General features: G+C 47.6%; 1 protein-coding gene across 2 annotated transcripts in view; it reads right to left on the bottom strand.

Moving 5' to 3' along the window:
- Positions 1-17,121, bottom strand: part of LOC138736718 (fibronectin type III domain-containing protein 4-like) — a 227,824-nt gene extending 210,703 nt beyond the window's left edge. For both annotated transcript variants that reach the window (XM_069886681.1, XM_069886683.1), the window contains exon 1: positions 16,544-17,121. In XM_069886681.1, coding sequence (XP_069742782.1) covers positions 16,544-16,619 — 76 coding nt within the window. In that variant the 5' untranslated portion in view covers positions 16,620-17,121. The remainder of the gene's footprint in view (positions 1-16,543) is intronic.
- Between the last annotated feature and the right edge of the window lie 4,085 nt (positions 17,122-21,206).

The raw sequence follows: 21,206 nt of genomic DNA, 5'->3' as shown, positions 1-21,206 counted from the left end.
TCTTGTAAGGACTACAAGGGCTTTTCAACAGGCTGAACTCAGAACTCAGAACTCATCTTCAAAATGGGGTTCTCAACAAGCTTACAGCCTCCAAAAACCACTGCAAAACTTGAACTGAGTTCTCCCCCTCTAAGAGAAATCCTATTTGGTTCTTTTCCTCTCTCTCTCTGCTTGCAAAACCAGAGCTCCTTGCAGGGTTCCAAACCCAATCTTTGACAGATCTTATCAGCCTGGACTCTTCCATTTGCACCTGCTTTTAAAAATTCCTTCCAAAACAGTCCCATTGTCTTTTGGAAAGCCACTGGAGCCTGTATGACTGCTTTCAGCCAAGCTCTTGCATTTTAAATGAGATGCGAAGTGTTACTCTGTTTGTGGTGACCTACACTAAACCCTCACAATCTCTTTCTTTTAAAAACATTAATATAAAATTTAATATACCCTATAACAACAGTATTGTTGATTTTATGTTGGGGGGACTACACACGTGTTAGTATTAATGGGCTCAAGGTGCAGAGTTAACTTCCTTGAAGTCCATATTTTGGAAGACCACTCCTAGAGCCAGCACGAGTCAACAATGAAGAAGGCACATCAAAGCTTCTACTTTCTAAAAACTCTGATGAATTTGGCATGTGGTCAAATACTCTAATAAATTTCTACAGATGAACTGCAGAAAATATACTGACAGGTTGCATCACAGCCTGGTTTGGGAATTCAACTGCCAAGGAATGCAGAAGACTCCAGAAGGTAACAAACATAATCGGGTCCTTCACAGGCTCTGACCTGCCATCCACTATGTCAGGCACTGCCTCAAGAAGGCAGCCAACAACATAAAGGACCCGGTTATTTGTGAATTGTGGAGGAATGCGTGGCCTCCTTGTCTGGAAAATGCGGAGGGACACATAAACTCCCTGTTTCAAACTTATTGGGAAGTCCCACCACCTGCCAATCAAGTTTTGACTCCAGCCACCCATTAGTGCACACCTTACTGTAGGCTCATTTAAATGATTCAGTATAATCATTGGGCAGATACTCAGCTCAGAACAGTATAAAATGTTGATGCATACCAAATTTCTCTATCTCTGCCTCATGGTCCAGGCCCCAGATATCGTTCCACACCTGGTCATTACTGTGGACATCGCTGGAGGAGTCACGGGTAAGATGTGCACAACACTGAGTTGAGCTATAGTACTGCAATAAATCAGTGCTTACAGAGAGCTGCATTCCCGTTGGTATAGGGAATCGGGAGTATGTTTGAAAGTCCCTGTCTGTCAAGTTGTTCACATGCAGGAGAGTGTGGTAGAGCAAGCAGCAACTGATATTGGAGTCCCTCGTGCCCAATGTGCCTGCTTGCACCTTAATAGTTTTCATCGCGTACTGTATAGAAGCTAGGCGAGCACTGGTATCGGAGTCTAACCTGGGTCCGATGTGAATATCTATTTACTTATTTAGTAGTAGAGTAATTAAAATTAAAGAGTTTCTTTGGGAAACTTACATAAATTATTGCAGATATTTCATAATTTATGATAAAATATCACAGAAATGGAATACCACAGATTTTAAAATGGATGTTATAAATGATGGTGCAATAAGGTACACTGTATGTAGACAGCATAGAAAGCAAATTGCCCTGCAGGAATAATCATGACCTCATGGTTATGGGTAGGAAGGTTACATTGGATGTGGAATAAATCTTTCGCCTTGACAATGGACCAATCCAACCAAGACTGAAGAAGACTATTGTATCACATCAGACAAAATAAATTGCCACTTGAAATTTTGCATCACAATCAGACTGGATATGCTTTCCAGATTCAAGATCAAATTTAACAATTTCAGAATTTCAGATCATATTCACCTCTCATTTTATTGGGCAGCAGCTATTTATAAAGATTTGCTCATGGCATTTACATTTCCTTTAGATCCACCTTTTGTTTTTTACTGGCACCATTGCCAGCCAATCTTTTGCCCCACAATCCTTGCTGTCACATCATCAGGACCTCTGCTTTCATTCTGTTCTCCCCTCTCCCTCCTAGAACCTCTGTTTAATGCCTAATACAATAGATATATTTCCCAGATCAGGTGTCTCCTGAAGCATCAATTTGAGTTTGTCCCTTCCGCATTGCCTAACCTGCTGAGTGCGTTCCACATTGTCATTTTCCACTTCAGATTTCCAACATCCAAGTTATTGCAACTTTGTTCAATAATTTTCAGAATGGAAAAACAGATGCCAACTCAATGTTTCTGGTACATTTGAATTGGCACCCATTTCGAGGCATGAAGGAACTTCACATGGCAGAGGAAGGCTTGAGCCTTGATGCAGGATCTTAGCCCAAAATGTTGACCAGACGATTGCCTGACTGCATCATTCTTCCAGCATTTTTGTTGCAGATTCTGCATTTTCTTTTGTTTTGATAGTGGACATGGAGAAATATTTTTATCTGCAATAATGGCATCCTTCTACTCAATTTATTAGAGTGCCACCATGGTGCATTTAGTACTGTAGACAAATAAATGGCTACTCAATAATGTTACCCAAACACAGAAGCATCCCATAAAATATCCTGGCCAATCTTCTTGACTACAAGCATGGATTCATGCTATCTCAGGAAGACACTTCATGCACCTCCTCCACCCTATCAATGGGATTTGGGATTATACAAACAGGTGGGTGAAACATGCATATGGCAGCATCCTTTCCTTTCACCAAATCTTGAATTGCCAGAATTACATCAAATATTTTCCAAGAAAATTATCGACCAGTACAGTTAGAGGACATAAAACACATTCTCCTTCCCTGCTTCCAATGATCCTGATGCAAGGTACAACTTACAAAACCTGTGGGCCGTTTGTTCCACATTGAGGAATGCAAACAGTATCAACCTGCAACAGGTCTCCCACTGGTTACACACTGAAGCAAAATTTGAAACCTCCCAAATTGCTACAATCTTTTTTCGTTTGATTTAACCTCAGACACCTCACAAAATCAGAATTTACTGTCATGGACAAGTCTGGAAATTCTTGACTGCAGTCACGTACAATAGAAAATGACAGGGGTTATGCCATAAGTTCGGTAGCATATGTGGAGAGAGAAGTTGGGTCAAAGTGTCTTTCATCAGAGCTCCCACTAACCCTACCTCTCTCCCCTCCAATGTTGCCTGACTTGCTGAATGTTCCCAAACCTGCCTCTCTCCCCTCCGATGCTGCAGGAGGTCCTGGGTGTTCTCAACCCTGCCTCTCATATACATCCATACAATCCAATGATCATTGGGGGATCAGAGCTGGAGATGCAGAGCAAATTTAAGTTCTTCGGAGTCACTATCTCAGAGGATCTTTCCTGGACCCAATACACTAAAGGCATCATGAAGAATGCACTTAAGCACCTTTACTTCCTCAGGAGTTTGCAGAGGTTTTGTATGACACCAGAAATCCTGGCATATTTTTACATGTGTGGTGGAACATGCACTGTCTGCTGCTGCATCACAGTTTGGTATAGGCAGGCCTATACCCCTGAGAAGAAAGCCCTGAAAAAGGTAGAGGCAACAGCCCAGGATATCACAGGCAAAAACCCTCTCCACTGTCAAGAACATCTCGAGGGAACGCTACCGTTGGAGAGCAGCAGCAATAATCAAGGATCCACACCACCCAGCACACACTGCTATCGCTGCTAACATCAGGAAAGAGGTAAGCATCCTTCTGTTTCAGAAGACAATGGTAGCGCCAAGGAAATTGTTTTAGAGCAGCATCTGGAATGGCTCACAAGGCCCACTCTGGTGTGACACTTGCTGTAGATGAAGTTGGAAACAATGGATTGGGGTCAACTGGCTCTGCTGTCTCTGCTTCCTCAGTGTCCTCCATTTAGCAAGTCCACTTTTCCTCACCTCTCTTCACACCCTTTCTGACAGTGCTTCTCCAGTGGCCATGGTCATCAGCAATGGGCTGGCTCCCAGTCGAGCACATCGATGTGAGCGAGTTTCAAATCACGCTTGCAGATATCTTTGAATGGCGGTTTTGGCCAGCCACTGAGTCAAGATCCTTCAGCCAGACATCCATACAGCAGGTCTTTGGGAATTACTCCACTGAAGTAATCTCTGACAGAGCAGGAGGTGCATGCTGAGAAAACCGGCTTTATCCTGACAGGGTATGTCCAGGTTACATCAAAGGCATCAGTGATGGAAGCTCTCAAGCCGGTTCTCCTCCTGGCATATGTTGTCCATGATTTTCCACCATAAACGAGGGTGCTTAGGACTCACACCTGATACACCTTGAGCTTCGTGTTCGCGGTGAGGTGTTTGTTGCTCCACACTCTTTTGCTTAGTTTTTTTTTCTAATAAAAAGTCTTTTTATCAATTACCCATACACAGTTAGCACAAATCACACCACATGCAACTTAAAAGAAACACTCCTTTTTTTGCAGAAAAAGTAAATTATTTGGTCAACATTTTTGCCAACAAACAAATCAAGCTCTCAATGATCCAGGGATCTCCACCCATTCCCTCTCCACCCATTCCCTCTCCACCCATTCCCTCTCCACCCATTCCCTCTCCACCCATTCCCTCTCCACCTTAGCCCAGCCACCAACCCCCTTTCCCCCCACCCACCCCCTACCTTGTCCTGACTGACCCCCTTCCCCAGACTGTACCTGCAGGATGTGCCACTGCTTCTGGACCAATCAATGCTGAATGGTGCAACTCTGCCATGACCATGGCTCCAATGCCTCAAGGGCCCGGACACTTTTGCTTAGTTTGGACATCACCGTAGCAGCCTTAGTGATGGGCTTGTCAATTTCAGGATCAAGTGAGAGGTTTGCTGGTGATGGTGGAGCCCAGGAATGTGAAGTTACCTGTGACATCAAGTTCTTCATCTCCAATGCATATTGTTGGTGGGGTCGCAACATCTTGTCCCATCACGTTGATCTTTTTGATGCTGGTCAATCAGCCTCTGTAGCTGCCCTTCTGTGTGGGAGGTCAGTGCTGCGTCATCAGCGAACAGTCGCTCGGGCCTTGCTCTTCACTTTCAGACGGGCCAGGTTAAAGAGCTTTCCGTCGTTCCTTGAGTATGGATGTACTCCAGCCTCGGAATCCCAAAATCCATGCGACAGCAGCAGGGAGAAGAAAGTGCCAAATAGAGTAGGCGCTAGGACACAGCCCTGCTTCACTCCACTTAGAATCTTAAATGGTTCAGAGGTGTATCCATTGGAGCTGACTGTGCCTTTCATGTTGTTGTGGAAGGAAGCGATAATGCTGAGCAGTTTTGGCGGGCAGCCGATCTTTCCAATCAGCCTGAACAGTCCACGCCTGCTCATGAGGTCAAAAGCCTTGGTGAGGTCTATGAAGGCAATGTACAGAGGCATCTGCTGTTCCCGGCATTTCTCCTGGAGTTGGCAGACTGTGAAGATCATGTCAACTGTTGATCTCTTTGCCCTGAAACCACACTGAAATTCAGGATAGATGTGATCTGCGAGGGTTTCCAGTCGGGTTATGACCACTTGGGGAAAGACCTTTCCCATGGCGCAGTGGTTGTTGCAGTCACTACGATCGCCCTTGTCTTTGTACAGGGTAACGATCTTGGCATCATGCATATCCCGAGGTACATTGGCCTCTCTCCAGCAGAGACAGAGAAGCTCATGGAGTGACTCCAGCAGTAATGACTTCCCGCACTTGACTTCTGGGGTATAGAATCTTCACCTGCTGCTTTCCCACCTCTCAGAGCATCGATTGCTTTGCTCAGTTCTTCTGCTGTGGGTTTTGTATCTAGTTCCACCAATAATGGCAAGTCTTCAATGGTATCCAGGGCTTCTTGAGAAACTGAGTTTTCTCCAGCATAGAGTTCCAGGTAGTGTTCATCCATTCTCCCCATATGCTTTCCCTGATCAGTGATGACTTCCCCTGTCTTGATCTTCAGTGGGGCTGACTTCTTCATTGGTACTCCAGTGGCTCACTTGATGCCCTTGTACACGCCTCGGTGTTTCCGGTATTGGAGGCGCTCTGAATCATTGCACGCAGCTGTAGCCAGTAGTTGTTAGCACAGCGACACGCTGTTTGCTGAACCTTGCTGCGAGCAGTTCTTAATGCCTACAGATTCCTCTGGCTGGGGTCACTCTTATAGTTGGTCATCACAGTCCACTTCATTCATTGGTCCAACTCGGTGATGTTTTCCTCAACCCAATCAGTGTTCTTCCACTTTTTTTTAAATCATATGTTATTACTGCAGTGTTGTAGATGGGATTGCGAAGGGAGATCCAGGTTGCCTCTGCACTCTGATCTTGGTTCCTGGGAAGAGCTCAATAAACTCTTGATTTTACTCAGGATACAATGTCTTGCTGGTGTTGATTTTTAGCTATCCCTTCTATTTGGCACAGAAGACCTTTGCCTTGAATTTCTCTCTGGAAATGATCAAGGAGTGATCTGTGTCGCAGACAGTACTGGGATATGCTCTGGTGTTGGTGATGCTATTCAGTGAATCACATCTGATGATGACCAGGTCCATCTGGTGCCAGTGTTTTGACCTAGGGTGTCTCCATGATGCTTTGTGGTATGCCTTATTCTGGAAGAAGGTGTTGGTGTCGCACATGTTGCCCTAACAGCAAAATTCCAGGAATCTCTATCCATTTTCATTCATCTTTCCCATGCCATGATGTCCAAGGACAGATGGCCAAGATTCATGGTCTGTACTGACTTTTGCATTCAGGTCACCCAGGAAGATAATGTGCTGTGACTTGGGAATGCTACTGACCTTGACACCAAATGACTCATAGAACTGGTCCTTTATTTCAGCTGCTGAGCACAGTGTGGGGCCATAGTCACAGATGACGTTTACAGGTTCCTGTGTGGCGGTGAGTTGCAGACTGATGCTTTGCTCTGCACCATTTGCTGGAGGCTCGACCATACATGCTGCAAAGCCTGCACCATGCTCTCTGAACTCCTCAGTTCTCTTTCCTTGCCAAAAGAAGGTATAGCATTCCTCCTTTAGGGTACCACTGTCCAGGAGTCTAGTCTCTTGTAAGGCTGCTACATCAAATTTTACTCTGTGTAGCTCAAGGTCAATAACCACTATTTTATGGACATCATCGCCTGCTTAAAGGTCATCCGTCAATCCTGGATGCATTGTTCTCCCATTCCAGCTTGCGATTCAAAGAGTTGGAGTCCTTGTTTTCTTTTTGTTGTTGTCTGTCTGGTGTAAGGTTGGCAATCTATTTGTCAAGTGCTGAGACTCTAAGCTCCAGACACCCACTGAAGCAGACAGATCATGGGGGGTTGGGGGGGGTCAGCACCTTATTGGCTGAGGGCTGCTCGGCTTAAGGCGGGTAGTAGCTGACTAGTGGGATACAAAGGTCCCTCCCACTGATGAAGACCACCGAGGCGTCCAACTCTACATCAGTTGAGTCAGGACATAACCTTCGTCTTGTACTCTCACCACATGGTGAGAGACTGGAATGACCTCATCAGGGCACATGCCAGGCCAAAGTGTAAGGGGCCTTGCACTGCCCAGACAACATGACCCACCTCTCAATGTCATTGTCAGAGTCAAAAGAAGTCCAGCGCACCACGTTTGGGAACAACTTGATTGCAGAAGCTGCCAGAAAGATAACAACTGTGAGGTCCAACCGCCTTCGGGGCTTCACTCCAGGTTTTCTTTCTTAGCCTACACGTTTCCTGATACTGACCAACTAGGCAATGCGGCTATTGTTCCATAGCTGGAGCACAGCAGTTGAGAGCTTGCAGTATATGCTATACATAATGTCCACCCGCATTTCTATCCAGTCAAAAAGGCTTAAAAACATTCAAAACCATTTGTAAACACTCTTGAACTGCAACCCTCTCCCCTCTAGCAACAATACTAGAGCCCCCTCCCCTCCAGCCTCACAGCTGGCAACCCTCTCCACCCCCCCCCCCACCACTGCCACCACAACCCTCTACCCCGGTGCTACCGCTACATCCCCCTCTCCAAATGCGCCGCTGGCAACCCTGACTCCTCCAGCACTACTGCCACAACCCTCTCCCCTCCAGGCTCGCCGTCAGCAACCCCCTCCCCTCTGTCTTGCCGCTGGAATCCTCTCTCCTCTAGCCTCACCACCACAGGATACAGAGGGAGATGCACTGCAACGTTACGAAGACTGAAGGAAAGATGTGCGGGAGATATAAGACTGGCACCACCAGGTTCAGGAATAGCTGCTGCCCCTCCACCATCAGACTCCTCAACAACAAACTCAATCAGAGACTCATTTAAGGTCTCTTATTTGTGCACTTTATTGTTTTTTTAATTCTCTCCGTATTGCAGTTAGTTTCTTTACATTTATCTGTTTACAGTTCTTTGTTTACACTGTACAGATGAGGATTTTTTGCACTATCAATAAGTGGGAATTCTGCCTTGACTGCAGAAAGACAATCTCAGGGCAGTGTGTGATGTTGTGTATGTACTCTGACAATAAATCTGAAATCTCTCTTCCCACCAATGCAACCCAATTATCTGAATGTCCCCAACCCTGCCTCTCTCCCCACCGATGCTGCTGAGGGCGCTGGGTGTCCCCAATCCTGCCTCTCTCCTCACTGATGCTGCTGAGGGTGCTGGGTGTCCCCAACCCTGCCTCTCTTCCCACCGATGCATGCGGAGGTCCTGGGTGTCCCCAACCCTGCCTCTCTCCACCGATGCTGCCGGAGGTCCTGGGTGTTCCCAACCCTGTCCCTCTCCCCACCGATGCATGCGGAGGTCCTGGGTGTCCCCAACCCTGCCTCTCTCCCCACCAATGCTGCCCGACTTGCTGAGTGTTTCCATCACGTTCTGGCTTTATTTCGACTTTCTGTTTTGCTTCTCAGCACATTTTGTAATTGACCTGTGATGGGGCGTATTAACACCGGAATACCTCAAGTCAACACACCTCAAAACAACAGGATATTCTGAACTTGAGGATTAAAAAGATGGGAGCTCTACACCCCAGATAACTGCAGAGCAGGAAATTACTTATGATAAATCTTATACAAGAAATCTAGCAAAGGAAGCCAACCGGTCTGGACCAGGCAGGAGCAAGGGGGAGGCGGTGGCCCCGGCCTCGATCGAGTGAGGCAGGCGGAGGCCCCGGTCCGGGCAGAAAGTTGGAGGCGGCAGCCCCGTTCCGGGCACAGGGAGAGCAGCGGCGGCCCCGGCCCCGGTCCGGGCAGAGGGTAGGCGGCGGCGGACCCGATCCGGGCAGGAGCAAGGGGGAGACGGCGGCCCCGGCCTCGGTCGAGTGAGGCAGGCGGAGGCCCCGGTCCGGGCAGAAAGTTGGAGGCGGTGGCCCCGGTCCGGGCACAGGGAGAGCAGCGGCGGCCCCGGCCCTGGTCCGGGCAGAGTGTAGGCGGCGGTGGCCCCGATCCGGGCAGGAGCAAGGGGGAGGCAGCGGCCCCGGCCTCGGTCGAGTGAAGCAGGCGGAGACCCCGGTCCGGGCAGAAAGTTGGAGGCGGCGGCCCCAGTCCAGGCACAGGGAAAGCAGCGGCGGCCCCGGCCCCGGTCCGGGCACAGGGAAAGCAGCGGCGGCCCCGGCCCCAGTCCGGGCAGAGGGTAGGCGGCGGCGGCCCCAATCCGGGCAGGAGCAAGGGGAGGCCCCGGCCTCGGTCGAGTGAGGCAGACGGAGGCCCCGGTCCAGGCAGAGAGTTGGAGATGGCGGCCCCAGTCCGGGCAGTATGGGCCGACCTAGGAGGGGAGGCAGGCCCCTCCAGCCCGGGTAAGAAAACTGCATAGAAGAAGGCCACTCCGATATAAAACCTACGAGGTTTTATGTAATAAACAAGGACCTCGCTGCCACGTCCCAGCTTGCTTGGACACGGCACACGAACCATGGGTGTAAAGGGTGGGGCCAGTTCTGCGCACACTGCATTCCACCTAAAAGCTCCTTTGCGCAGGCCCGAGGACAGGTCCACGTCCTCCCCCCCCCCCCCACCTCAAGTCGTGATCATTTAAACTGTAAAGCACACGTCAAACTCTGGCCCGCGGGCCAAATATATAATTATTTGGCCCGCAAGATCATATCAAAAACATATTAGAGGTGGCCCGCTGGCCACCGCGCCAGTATAGCGCATGCACAGTAACCACTGTGTCCCAGGGTGAGAGAGAGAGAGAAAAATCCTGGTCCTTGAAAAGTAGAGGTGGGTGATTTTATAAACACGCTGTCGTGTCCCCCCGCCCACCCCACCACCACAGCGCGGCCTGGCCGGTGTCAGGGGAAGCCAAGGCCGCTTCCCAGCGCCCATAACCCCAGTGGCACAGCGTTTCTTGGAGCTGCAGATGGAGTCGGGACGCCGGAGAGAAGATTGGGGCTCCCCGCCGGGCAATGGGGGCGCCGGCCGCCCTGCGCCTTCCCACCGGACCAGCGGCGGGTGCCTGGAGTACACGTGGAGAGCGAGGCTGGTTGGGCAGGTAGGGTGGAACCCCCCCTGCCAATCTTGAGAGTGGCGTGGGCTGGATCGGATTAGCCGCACTCACCTGCTCCTCCACCGCTGACTGGGATCCCAGCGCGGTCCTGAGCGCGGAGACTGCCCTGGAAAGGTCCTGGGACACCGGCACGGAAATAAGAGCAGGGTCCGTAGAACATTACAGATCAGAAAAAGGCCCTTCGGTCCTTTGACTCTACCTCGTGAAAACCCAACACTGGAGAAACTCAGCGGGTTAAACCGTATCCTTTATCCAGCAGAGAGGTACCTGACAATGTTTGGCCCTTGATCCCCCTCATCAATGTATGAGCGAAAGTCTGTGGTTCTCGTAAAAACACTAGAAGGGAGAAACTCAGCAGGTCAAAGTGGGTCTGAGAGAAACTCAGCAGGTTAAGGGAGGTCCGGGAGAAACTCAGCAGGTTAAGGGGGGTCCAGGAGAAACTCAGCAGGTCAAGGGGGGTCCGGGAGAAACTCAGCAGGTCAAGGGGGGTCTGGCAGAAACTCAGGGGGGGCCTGACCTCGCCAGGACCATTGCCCACTCCCCCTCCCTACCGCAGGCCGACCCGCGACTCACGGTGACGGGGCCGCTGATCCGCCGAGATGCCGCCCTGCAGCGAGAGCCGATGCCCCCGCACTGTCGTTGTCCAACCCGATCGCCCGCAAACCCCACCCTCCCGCACACAGGCCTGAGTAAGGATTATGAACTTTAATCTCAGGATAAAACGATCTTCCAATAGTTTCATGTCACAGTGATAAATATATTCCTGGTTAAAAATGGTCCTGCACCTGGATACAAGCTCATTAGGCATAAAACTTGAAAAGTGTGTAAATCAAAGGATATCTGTACCAATGGAAAAAGGGCATGGCAAATAACCCTGCTAGAGTTCATGCCCACAATCAGTCACCCATTTGATTGTTTCAGGAATCATGTTATTCTCCCACATTCTCAATAGCCCTAAGATTTTACTATTCGACAGTACACTAGCAACATTTGACAAATCCTCTATAGAGAAATATTATTTATTGAATATTTTATTTCTCATTTGTTAATGCTTCTGGAAAGAGTTTATCCAAAACTATTATTAAACATTTATTTTAATAAGAAAAAGTTTAACATTACATATGTTGAAAGAAGAGAAAACATGCAGATGTCTTTAAAAATTTTCAATAAATATTTCGTTCGGCCCTCGACTTAGTCCAAGTTTTTAATTTTGGCCCTTCGTGAATTTGAGTTTGACACCCCTGCTGTAAAGCGACCCGTGGTATCGGGGAGAGGTAGATGCGATAGGGACAAAAGCATTGTACTGGGATAAGGCGGCGAGAGGAGCAGAACCCTTACATATGGATTCGCAGTTCGTTTTACTGTGCGATTAAGAGGCTTTCTCTTCATTAAGTAATATCGATGATTTGAATCTTGGCTTGTGTGGACCTAATTTTGGCACAGAATCAATGAGAGCTGCAGAACTACGTCCCGTGGATCCACGTGGGCAACTGAAGATGAATGTCCACCGCTCCAACATAGCGCAGTGAAGATGTAAACCTCGACAGGAAGGATCACTTCATGGCGGTGAAATTAGTGGAAAAATCATGGTTGTATTGCTTTCTGGTCTTGACATAGGTGTTCGATTTTCTTTATCATTCACGACCGTCTGTCTTTGACTGACAGACTCAATCGAGATGTTTCACGGGAAAAGACAAGAGTTTTGTGGTGCAGTTGAATGAGGTGACCCAAAATAGTACCAGGCCAAAGTGAAGAATTCATCCTAAATTCAATAAATCCATTTGCACATTCATTTTAGGAGCCCAGGAACGACCATGAGTGTCACAAAGTTAACAGTTTGAAAACGCAATTTATTAGAAACAGAAGACCCGGTGTTCTCGCAATATCTGTAAAATACTAATTGTGCCTGATGCTTCAATACCTTGTCTGATCACTTTCACGGATTTGGTAAGAAGATTTTGGAAGTATAGTGTGGAAGTTTGATGCGTTTTATTTAATGGGAAAAAGGTGGTAACAGCAGTGGAAGAAAATCCCAGCGTCTACAGTACAGCGATACGAATATTATTTTGAGTCAGCTTCCAGTTTGATTAGATTTTCTGCGATAAGTAAAAGTACTTTCCTGCCCTGACTCTGTGACGCGCAGTCGGAGGAAATCACCAGCTTACATTCACAACGAGACCTCCAGCGAAGAGCGGCCACTACTGCTCAGTGTGGCGTCTTTATCGCAGTAGCGTGTGAAGTTCAATGTATCGTTTAACAAATGACTCCTAGTTGTCCTCTAAAGTTCCGAGCTGCATCAAACTGCTACAAAAAAAGACAATAAAACTCAGCATCCAATCAAACCTTAAACTGAGAAGGCTGCCCCGAGCTACGGCCTGGCGTGGTGCCAACTCGCACAATCCATCACATCAGCCAATATCCCAGGATTTCAATCCCTGGATCTGTCCTGACAGCAGATAGTCAGTAAGCGCATTGATCATTAAAGAGGTCCAAGTGGGGTGGAGAAGAGGTGGAGAGATTGGAAATCCTCAGGATTAACTCTAGACATCATGAAATCTCATGGTTCCAGATCCAATATGGGCAAATAAAAATGAATACCATCCATCTAACTCCAGATTATGAACCCAATGGTTACTGAAAGCTTCGCGGGCTGCATTGGTGCTCCACTGTAGGAGTACTGCCATCTAAGATGGCTGAGCCCTGAGGGTCTGCGAAGTCGCTTTGGATTTCCATTAAGTGATGTCAGATAGATCCAGCATGAAAATCAACATAATCTTAAACAGCATACCGCTCACAGATGTCTCTATGGGTGAGATTTGTAGGATAGATTCATTGTGGAGACATGGTTTCACCTTGACATTTCAATAGTGCGTGATAGTGCCATACTGTAAAATGGGATAGGCATAGTACAGCTGAAATCTGACATCCATCGAATGTCCATTAATAACAATAGAATTACACTTCGCACAATCTATAACTTAATGGTCCAGCAAGTGCTCACTCTACCATTATCATCACCAGTGGATCACCCTGGCTCCATAAAATGTGTAAAACAGTAGGCATCCACATGAAAATACCATTTTGTCTAAGGAACTCATGCACTGGACAGTGTGGTAACTTGCAGAAACAGCTATCACCAGACCACAGCAATTGCAGTATCAAAGCATCAGATTTGAGCTCCATTGTATTAGAATCATATAACCATCGAACACGACAGAAAAGAGACTATTCAGCCATTCCAGTCCTTGCCAAAAACCCTCTGATCCAGCGGTATGATATTTTGCCACATCTAGCTGTTGACTGATGGGTGAATAATCAAGGAATTAACAGGAGCAAGCACGATCCACGAGAACCCTCAGATGCTTCATCTAACACTTCAACATAATGTCAGAAGGGGACATGTTTGGTGACAACTGCAGAGAACTACGATCCGTTTGTAATTCTTCAGAAAATAATGTCTGCAACAAAAATAGGTCAGCATTCAGGTTTCGACATTCAGTGGTAATAACCAATAAGATTTAATTGCATTCCTATCACAGGGCATCCTATCGTCAATATCTTGAAAAATCACTGTTGGCTAGATAGTTACTTTATCCAGTTACATAAATACTACAGCTATAAGAGGAGGATATTGTTATTTTAAAATGAAAGATTCTTTGCCTGTCCCTAAAGCTTTCCTTCACCCACGAGGCATCAAAACACTGGGAGCACTGGGAAAGGCACTCCAGCAACTCGACTCGATTTTGTCACAGACAAAACGATGGATCTATACTAGGACTGGGACAACTGACATCTGTGACGCTACTAACTGCAAATTCCCCACCAAGTTTAAAAAAAAAATACGCAGAGCTAGAATTCCCTACCCAATAATGCTCTGTTACTTCTTTCTTCAGGTAGGTTGCAACAGTTGAAGAAAACCGTTCTCTCAACTAGCATTTCAAGCAAATATTGAAGGGAGTTGGTGACCACTGACCTTGCACACACAGCACAATGATTTTTTTAAAATATTCTGAATGCATTGACAAAACCTAAATCTTATTGCCTCTTTGTTATCATAGTTTTTTTGAAAGTGCAAGTTGGAACCTGATGATATGACTGAACATCCACCTCAGTGAATCCTTCATTTTGTATTTGCAGTTCTTCCATATTTCAACATGAATAACTATACACATATCAATTCTGAAAAAGGCAATACTAAAATTACATTAAACATGGATTTGTTGTAGAAAATCAGATAATTAAGTCCACTTCCAAATTCTAAATTTCACCGTTTGATGAACGTTTTATGAAAAATCAATGAGAGAATCTGATTCAATCACAACAGATTAACGGATGAAATTACATAGCAATCACGTTATCCACTGCATAAAGCTAGTCTTCCCCAGAACTTTGGAGGGAAAAGCCCATGCCACGCGTGTTCTGTTCCAGTACCAATGAACACAATTTCCACTCCTGGCGAGTTGTTGCATTGTTCTCATATTTTTCTCCAACACTAGTCATTCGTACTACAATAAATACTTGGCGTGACAGACGAAGAGAATTTTGAAATTATGAATGATCATTATTTGCTCTAAAACGTAATGATGGCCATCGTATTTAACACTAGAAATGTAACAAAGACGTTCAATGTCATTACCCGTACTCACCCCAGCTTTTCCACGCCCACCCTATTCATTTTCCATTTCTTTAATCACTCGTTATGGCCGGTATACACTGCAATACACCGGCCGTTTGGGAGGCTGGATTACCGACGCTCTGCTCGCACGTCCTTGAGGGGAACTTGGAAACAACCTCTGAAGGAGATCAGCACGCTTTGCTCATACCCACTTGCTGAATGAAATTCATCTTCCCACAGATATGATCAGGAACTCAAAATGTGGCCAATTGCGTGCCTCGTTTTTTTCTCAGCAATTAAACTAGTTGGGTATTCGTAACTTTTGTCATCTAATGAACACTTCCACCACCAGGTTAGTAACCACCGTACTTGGCTGAAGCCACAATCATTACAAATCGCAGGCAAGAATGCACATGCATTTTTGAATGATCTTTCTAATGAATTTCATTGTTTTTGGCAGCTGTAACTCCTTTTATGTGAATACCCATCGAAAATATAGTTCATTATTACAGATGACAAATCGGTGGTGTAGAGGCAGAAGGTCTCGAGGAACTGCAAGCTTCGGAGCCTTTGTCAGTTCACGTTTTGTTTAAAGCGGTCATATTGAATATTCAGGACACCAAGACTAAAACGAGAGCACAACCCATCAGCAGTTCCTCGTCAAATATGCATCTTATTCTTTACCAAATTTCAGGCAAGTTTAAGAAAAGGGTCTGCTGGAGGAACTAAGCGGCTCCAGCAACAAGCCGACGTTTCAGGTTCAGACCTTGCATCGGGGCTCATAAAACGGGAGCAGGAAATTATCCTGCTCATCTTCTTCATTCGCCTTTCTTCCGTCTCCCTTTCACCCTCGATCCTCGCGGATCGTTCCGTTCGCTGGATTTTCAAACCCCTGTGCGGTCCTTCCTGTTATCGCCAACCCTTTCCTCCTATCCTTCCCTTATCGCCATCCGCTTCTCCACTTTGCATCTGATGTTGGATTCTCCCACCCTCACGCGTTCCACTTACATCCCTCCTCACAGCAGCTTTAGGGCATTTTTTTTTGTGCCCTCCTTAAAGTCTCGCTCCCTGGTCAACCTCTCACTTCCCAGCCTCGCGGCAATTTTCCACTCGCTTCTCCTATCTTATCACCCTACCTTGCAACTCCATCTATCTTCAAAGTTACTGGTCTGATTTACTCCCTGGCAATTCAGCTCAGCACCGGTTGCTGCATCGCCGGGTCTGTCCTCGGATCTCACCGTGACTCTCTGATCACCTCTTTTTTTTTGTCATCTCATTCCCTCGTTCTGTGGTTGCATGAAGAGTAACCTGGAAGGGCCATTCAGCCGAGGTACAAGCCACTGAGCAGCGAGCTGACAGGGCACTCCGGCGTCATTGTGCCCTTGGCGCAGTTCCCCAACCTGCCCACTGCCATGACTCGAGGTCAGTGACCCTAACTGGCATTCACCTGGAGAATAGCAGTGAAGTCCAAGTTATAGCTGAAAGATGATACATCTAAAAAATAAAATATAAGAACCGACTTACTTGCTGTTACCAGGCGGAATTCACAGCTAAACAACACCAGCATTGCGGAGTTCAAATACAAAGGGAAATGTGCCATTCCGAACGGTCCAAATTAAATACACACGGCTTGTCCAGTGGCTCTGAGTGGCACATGGAAACAAATCCTGTCGCCGGGTCTACAAACAGATGACGGGAGAGAGAAGTCGATGAATATTGCTCTTGCTGTTTCCCATGGGCTCTGGTGACAGGCTCTCAATCCCTGGGCTCAGGGCCGGAGTCGGGGCACAGCAGCAGAGGTTCAGTGGAAAGTTCGCCAGGATGCGAGGCGCTCAGGAGACAGAGAGGGGAGGGGTGGGGGGGAAACCTGCCCTTCTCCGATCAGGTTTCACCATTCACTAATGGCATCCTGCTGGTTGGCGGGTTCACGAGCCGACCGGAGAACGGGGAAGATCACTCAGTCATTCACGTGGGCGCCGACCCCCAGCGGGCAGCTCTCATCTTGTCCCTGGGTGAAACGAATGCGCTCATGTCCAGCGAAGAGAGGCCATCAGGATCTGCCAGTCTCCTCAGAGGGCGCCGAAACTTCCTCCGTCACGTGAAATGAAAGACAGGCGCCGGGAAAGCCCGCCCGCCGCTGGCAGCGATTGGTTGAGCTGGCTGGCGGGTTTGGCTTGGCCTCTTGCCGCCGCAGCCCGAGCGCTTCCCTGATGGGCTGGAGAGATGCTGACCCGGCTCGGCAGGTGTCTGCTCAGTTCGGCGCTGTCATCGGCTCGCAGGCAGGATCCGTCCTCAAAACGGTAAGATGGTCTCGGTGAAGGGCTCCAGCTCGGAGTCTTATGTTGACCCTTCTTTTTCTCCCATTGATGCTCATCGACCCGCCGAGCTGCTCCAGATTGCTCCCCGCTCTACCTTACAATAGGTGAAGTCTCCCGCATGTCCACAGTAAACTCGGAGAGACGCGGGCAGATACTGGAAATCTGAAATGATCTTCACCGCTCGGCAACTTTTTCAAAATAGAAAAACCCTCCGTTCCAGTTCTGCCACCTGCTCAATGAGTGCGCGAAGCAGGAGGGGCAAGGTGAAAGATCATTTCAGAACACGTCAGGACCTAACCTTATTAGTGTTGCAATAAAACAATATCCCCCTCCCCCCTCTCTCTACCCCCTCTCCCTCCCCCTCCTCTCTCTCCCCCTCCCCCCTCTCTCTACCCCCTCTCCCTCCCCCTCCTCTCTCTCCCCCTCCCCCTTCTCTCTCCCCCCTCTCTCTCCCCCCCTCTCCACTCTCTCTCTCCCCCTCTCTCTTCCCCCCCCCTCTCTCTCTCCCCCCCTCTCTGGGGGGAATGCAGTGGATGGTTTCAGAAAATGCTCAGTGAGACACCAACAGCCCTCACCACTGTCAAAACATAATCCATTATGCTCGAGAGTGAGGCCAAAATCAAAATATCCCCTAGATTTAATCTGGCTGCTCAATTCAGAACTGTTCGAGACCTTATTGCAATGGCTCGCCGTTATTATTATTACAAAACGGAAGCTTTCTTATGGAAGCAAAACTCCACGAATGGCAGCGAGGTGATGGTTGGCCAAGGTTCCTTTAGTTGCTTTGTCATAATGCATTTTAAAATGATCCGCTTTAACTTTTGCCTGGCGTAATGCAAAGAGTCGCCATTAGTATTGCCCTGCACGCCAGAGAAAGAGAATCCCTTTAGAATCATTGAGCGTCCATGGATTCACCTCCTGTGCTCCTGCTGCCTCTGCAGCCTCACAGACTCCTGTTCCATGTATTGGCAACCCAAGCTCCAGATCCAATGCACCCACTCAGCACCTGAAACAATCTGCATTGGAATTCACCTCCAAGCCTTATACTGCTCAACAGACTACTCGCCTTTTTCACACTGCCAACCCTCCGAGGAAGAGGGTGGGGGGGGGGGGGACACACACTTCACAGGCATGCTGCACTTCTGGAGCCTTTCCCAGTGCTCTGGGAAAACATCGTATGTAAATTTGATGAGGAGGAATGGCGGGCACATTTTTGAATGTCTATGAGCATCTTCAACTTTTTATGTGAGCTCCTCAAGCCAGAATTGAGGCGCAACCTTGCGTCTGACTTGCCATCGCTTTGTGGTGGTATGCCACCCCATATGAATATCAATCCATTAGTGTTCTCTTTGGTGTGGGTATTTCCACTGTATGTACTGTGATACCCAAAGTTACTGTTGCTTTGAGGCCGACCCTTATAAAACGTCTCATCGACCTGCCACCTGATGTACACCTCCAAAAGACAATGGGTTTTGAGAGAAAAAATTATTCAATGTGTGCTGGTGTCATCGACGGCACACATATTCCCATCATTACCCCACAGGAGGATGCAACGTCCTACTACAACCGTAAAGGGTGACACTCAGTTATTCTTCAAGCTGTTGTTGACCACGAGTGCTGTTAAAGAACATCTTAACTTGATTAAAATTGTCGATCTGGGCCGATGAGTGTCTTATATATGACAATCAATACATTTTGCTTTTGTGGTTTCAACTTCACAGATGTGTATGTGGGTTGGCTTGGCCACACTCATGATGCTCGAGTTTTAGTCAACTCGTCCCCTTACAGGAAGGCTGAAGATGAAGTCGGGTATCTGTTCCCACATGAAGTAAATATAACCCTCTGGACAATGATATGCGCGTAGCTCAAACAAATGTAACATGTCCCTTGCGACATGTGCATGGAATGGACACAAATGTGTGTCTGTATAGACCTATAGAGGGGCTGTATGAGATACGTATATTTCTGCTTAGCTCTGGGTATAGATATCCACGAATGTTAGTGAAAGCCCCTGCTCATCTGGTCAGGGACCCTGCCTACCCCTTCAGGAATTGGCTGATGAAGGGATTCTTGCACCACCATGATCTCAATCAACAGAAGCATAATTCAACAACTCGGAGAGACGTGGGCACACTAAGCTGCAGATACTGGAAATCTGAAATGATCTGAGAATGCCTTTGGATGTCTCAAAGGTTGTAGGAGGCATTTGAGCAAATGACTGGACATTAGCACCACATTTGTGTCTGATGTTGTTATTGCCTGTTGTATCATACATAATATGTGAGATTAATAAGGATCACTTCTTACCAGAGTGGAACATTAATGGGGAATAAGTTCTCCCTCAGCCAGAGAGATCCTGTCTGGGGATCAACAGTGTGTGGTGCCCGGGCTATCTGTGAGGCTATTATGTCTACTCTGTAAACATCAGGCAAAAAATATTGCTTTTCATTTCCACTTAATTGCAAAATGTAACAAGGCAATAGTGCAAATCACAAATGTAAAAGAGGTAGCACTTCTGCCAATACAAAGGTGTGCAACTTAAGTGCAAAATGTAAAAAGACAACTAGTGCACATGATAAATGTACACGAGGTACATCTGTGAGCAGTAAAAAGGAGTTGGGGGTGACAAAAAAAATCATGTCAAAGTTTAACACATAATAAACATTACTAGCCAAGACCCTTTACTGCTTACGTAATAATGCAGCAATATTAAACATTCACAATACAAAACTATGTACAAAAGGTTAAACACATAATAATAAACATTTGTAACCATCACCTTGGAAAAAATTGTTTAACAGTGCAGCAATTAAAAAAAAAACTTTCACATTACAGTGACCCGACATAATCTTCATGCATGTATTGTGGATAGGTTGAGGAAGAGGAAGGAGGGAAAAACTCGCTCCCTTCTCCAGATTGAGACCTACTGCCCTCCCCTCTCTCTGGATAGGAGTACTGTTGTGCTGGGGTGGCATGCATGCACTGGGGTTGTTACTGGGGGTGTGGCTAGGGGTGCTGTCTTGGGTTTGATGGGGTGGATGGATGTTGTTGGGAAGGAGACAAAGGAAGAATGGGGGAGGGAAGAGGGTGGAAGGAGGATTGCAGAGGGTGGAGGTGTGGTGGAACAGAATAACTCATCATGCTCATCATCTCCCTCTTCATGCCAGTCTACTCACACAAGTCATCCTGAAGGGTTGCAAGCATGCTAGCAAACCTGTCGATGTTGCGCCCCAACAACATCGTGCTCGTTGTGATGACTTTGATCTCAGTCCATCCTTCTGCTGCTCGCGGTCACGCTCCTAGTCCTCCATCTCTTTAAGGAGCCCACAGATCATGGAGGTTACCTCCTGTGCCCGGGTGGGTTTCTTCCTCTTCCCCCTCCTCTCTGATCCTGCAGAGTAATGGAACACATGCAACATAAGCCAGAAGACTCCTCAGGTAAAAGCATGAAGGAAAAATTGTATTTACCTTGTTCCTGATGCACTTCTGCCCTGGATGTACTGGGGGGCATTCAAGGAGTCTGTGGACTCATCCCTCCTTGCCCTTGCTGATGGCTCTAGCTCTGGGCTCCTCGCACTAGCGGGAGAGTCCCTCCATGGAGTACTCTATCCTACTGGCCTCACAGGCATCGGGGGTTGGTTGTCACGCCACAGCTTTCCGTTGGGGTTGCAGTGTCACGTGAGGTAGCTGTCGCTGCGGAGGTGCCTGCCTCACTAGCTCAAGGGCTGTCGCTGGTCCACAAACTCTCCATGTTAGAGAGCAGGGCCAGAGGGGATGTTGATGGGCTGACACCCCAAATGTGATAGGCCAAGATGAAGTAAGGCTTCTCCATTCTGCCTTTGCTGTTCCTGCTGTGGTGGTCATTGACC

This window comes from Narcine bancroftii, chromosome 6, assembly GCF_036971445.1.
Source record: "Narcine bancroftii isolate sNarBan1 chromosome 6, sNarBan1.hap1, whole genome shotgun sequence".
Classification (NCBI taxonomy): domain Eukaryota; kingdom Metazoa; phylum Chordata; class Chondrichthyes; order Torpediniformes; family Narcinidae; genus Narcine; species Narcine bancroftii.
This window is presented reverse-complemented; position numbering and strand designations above follow the sequence as displayed.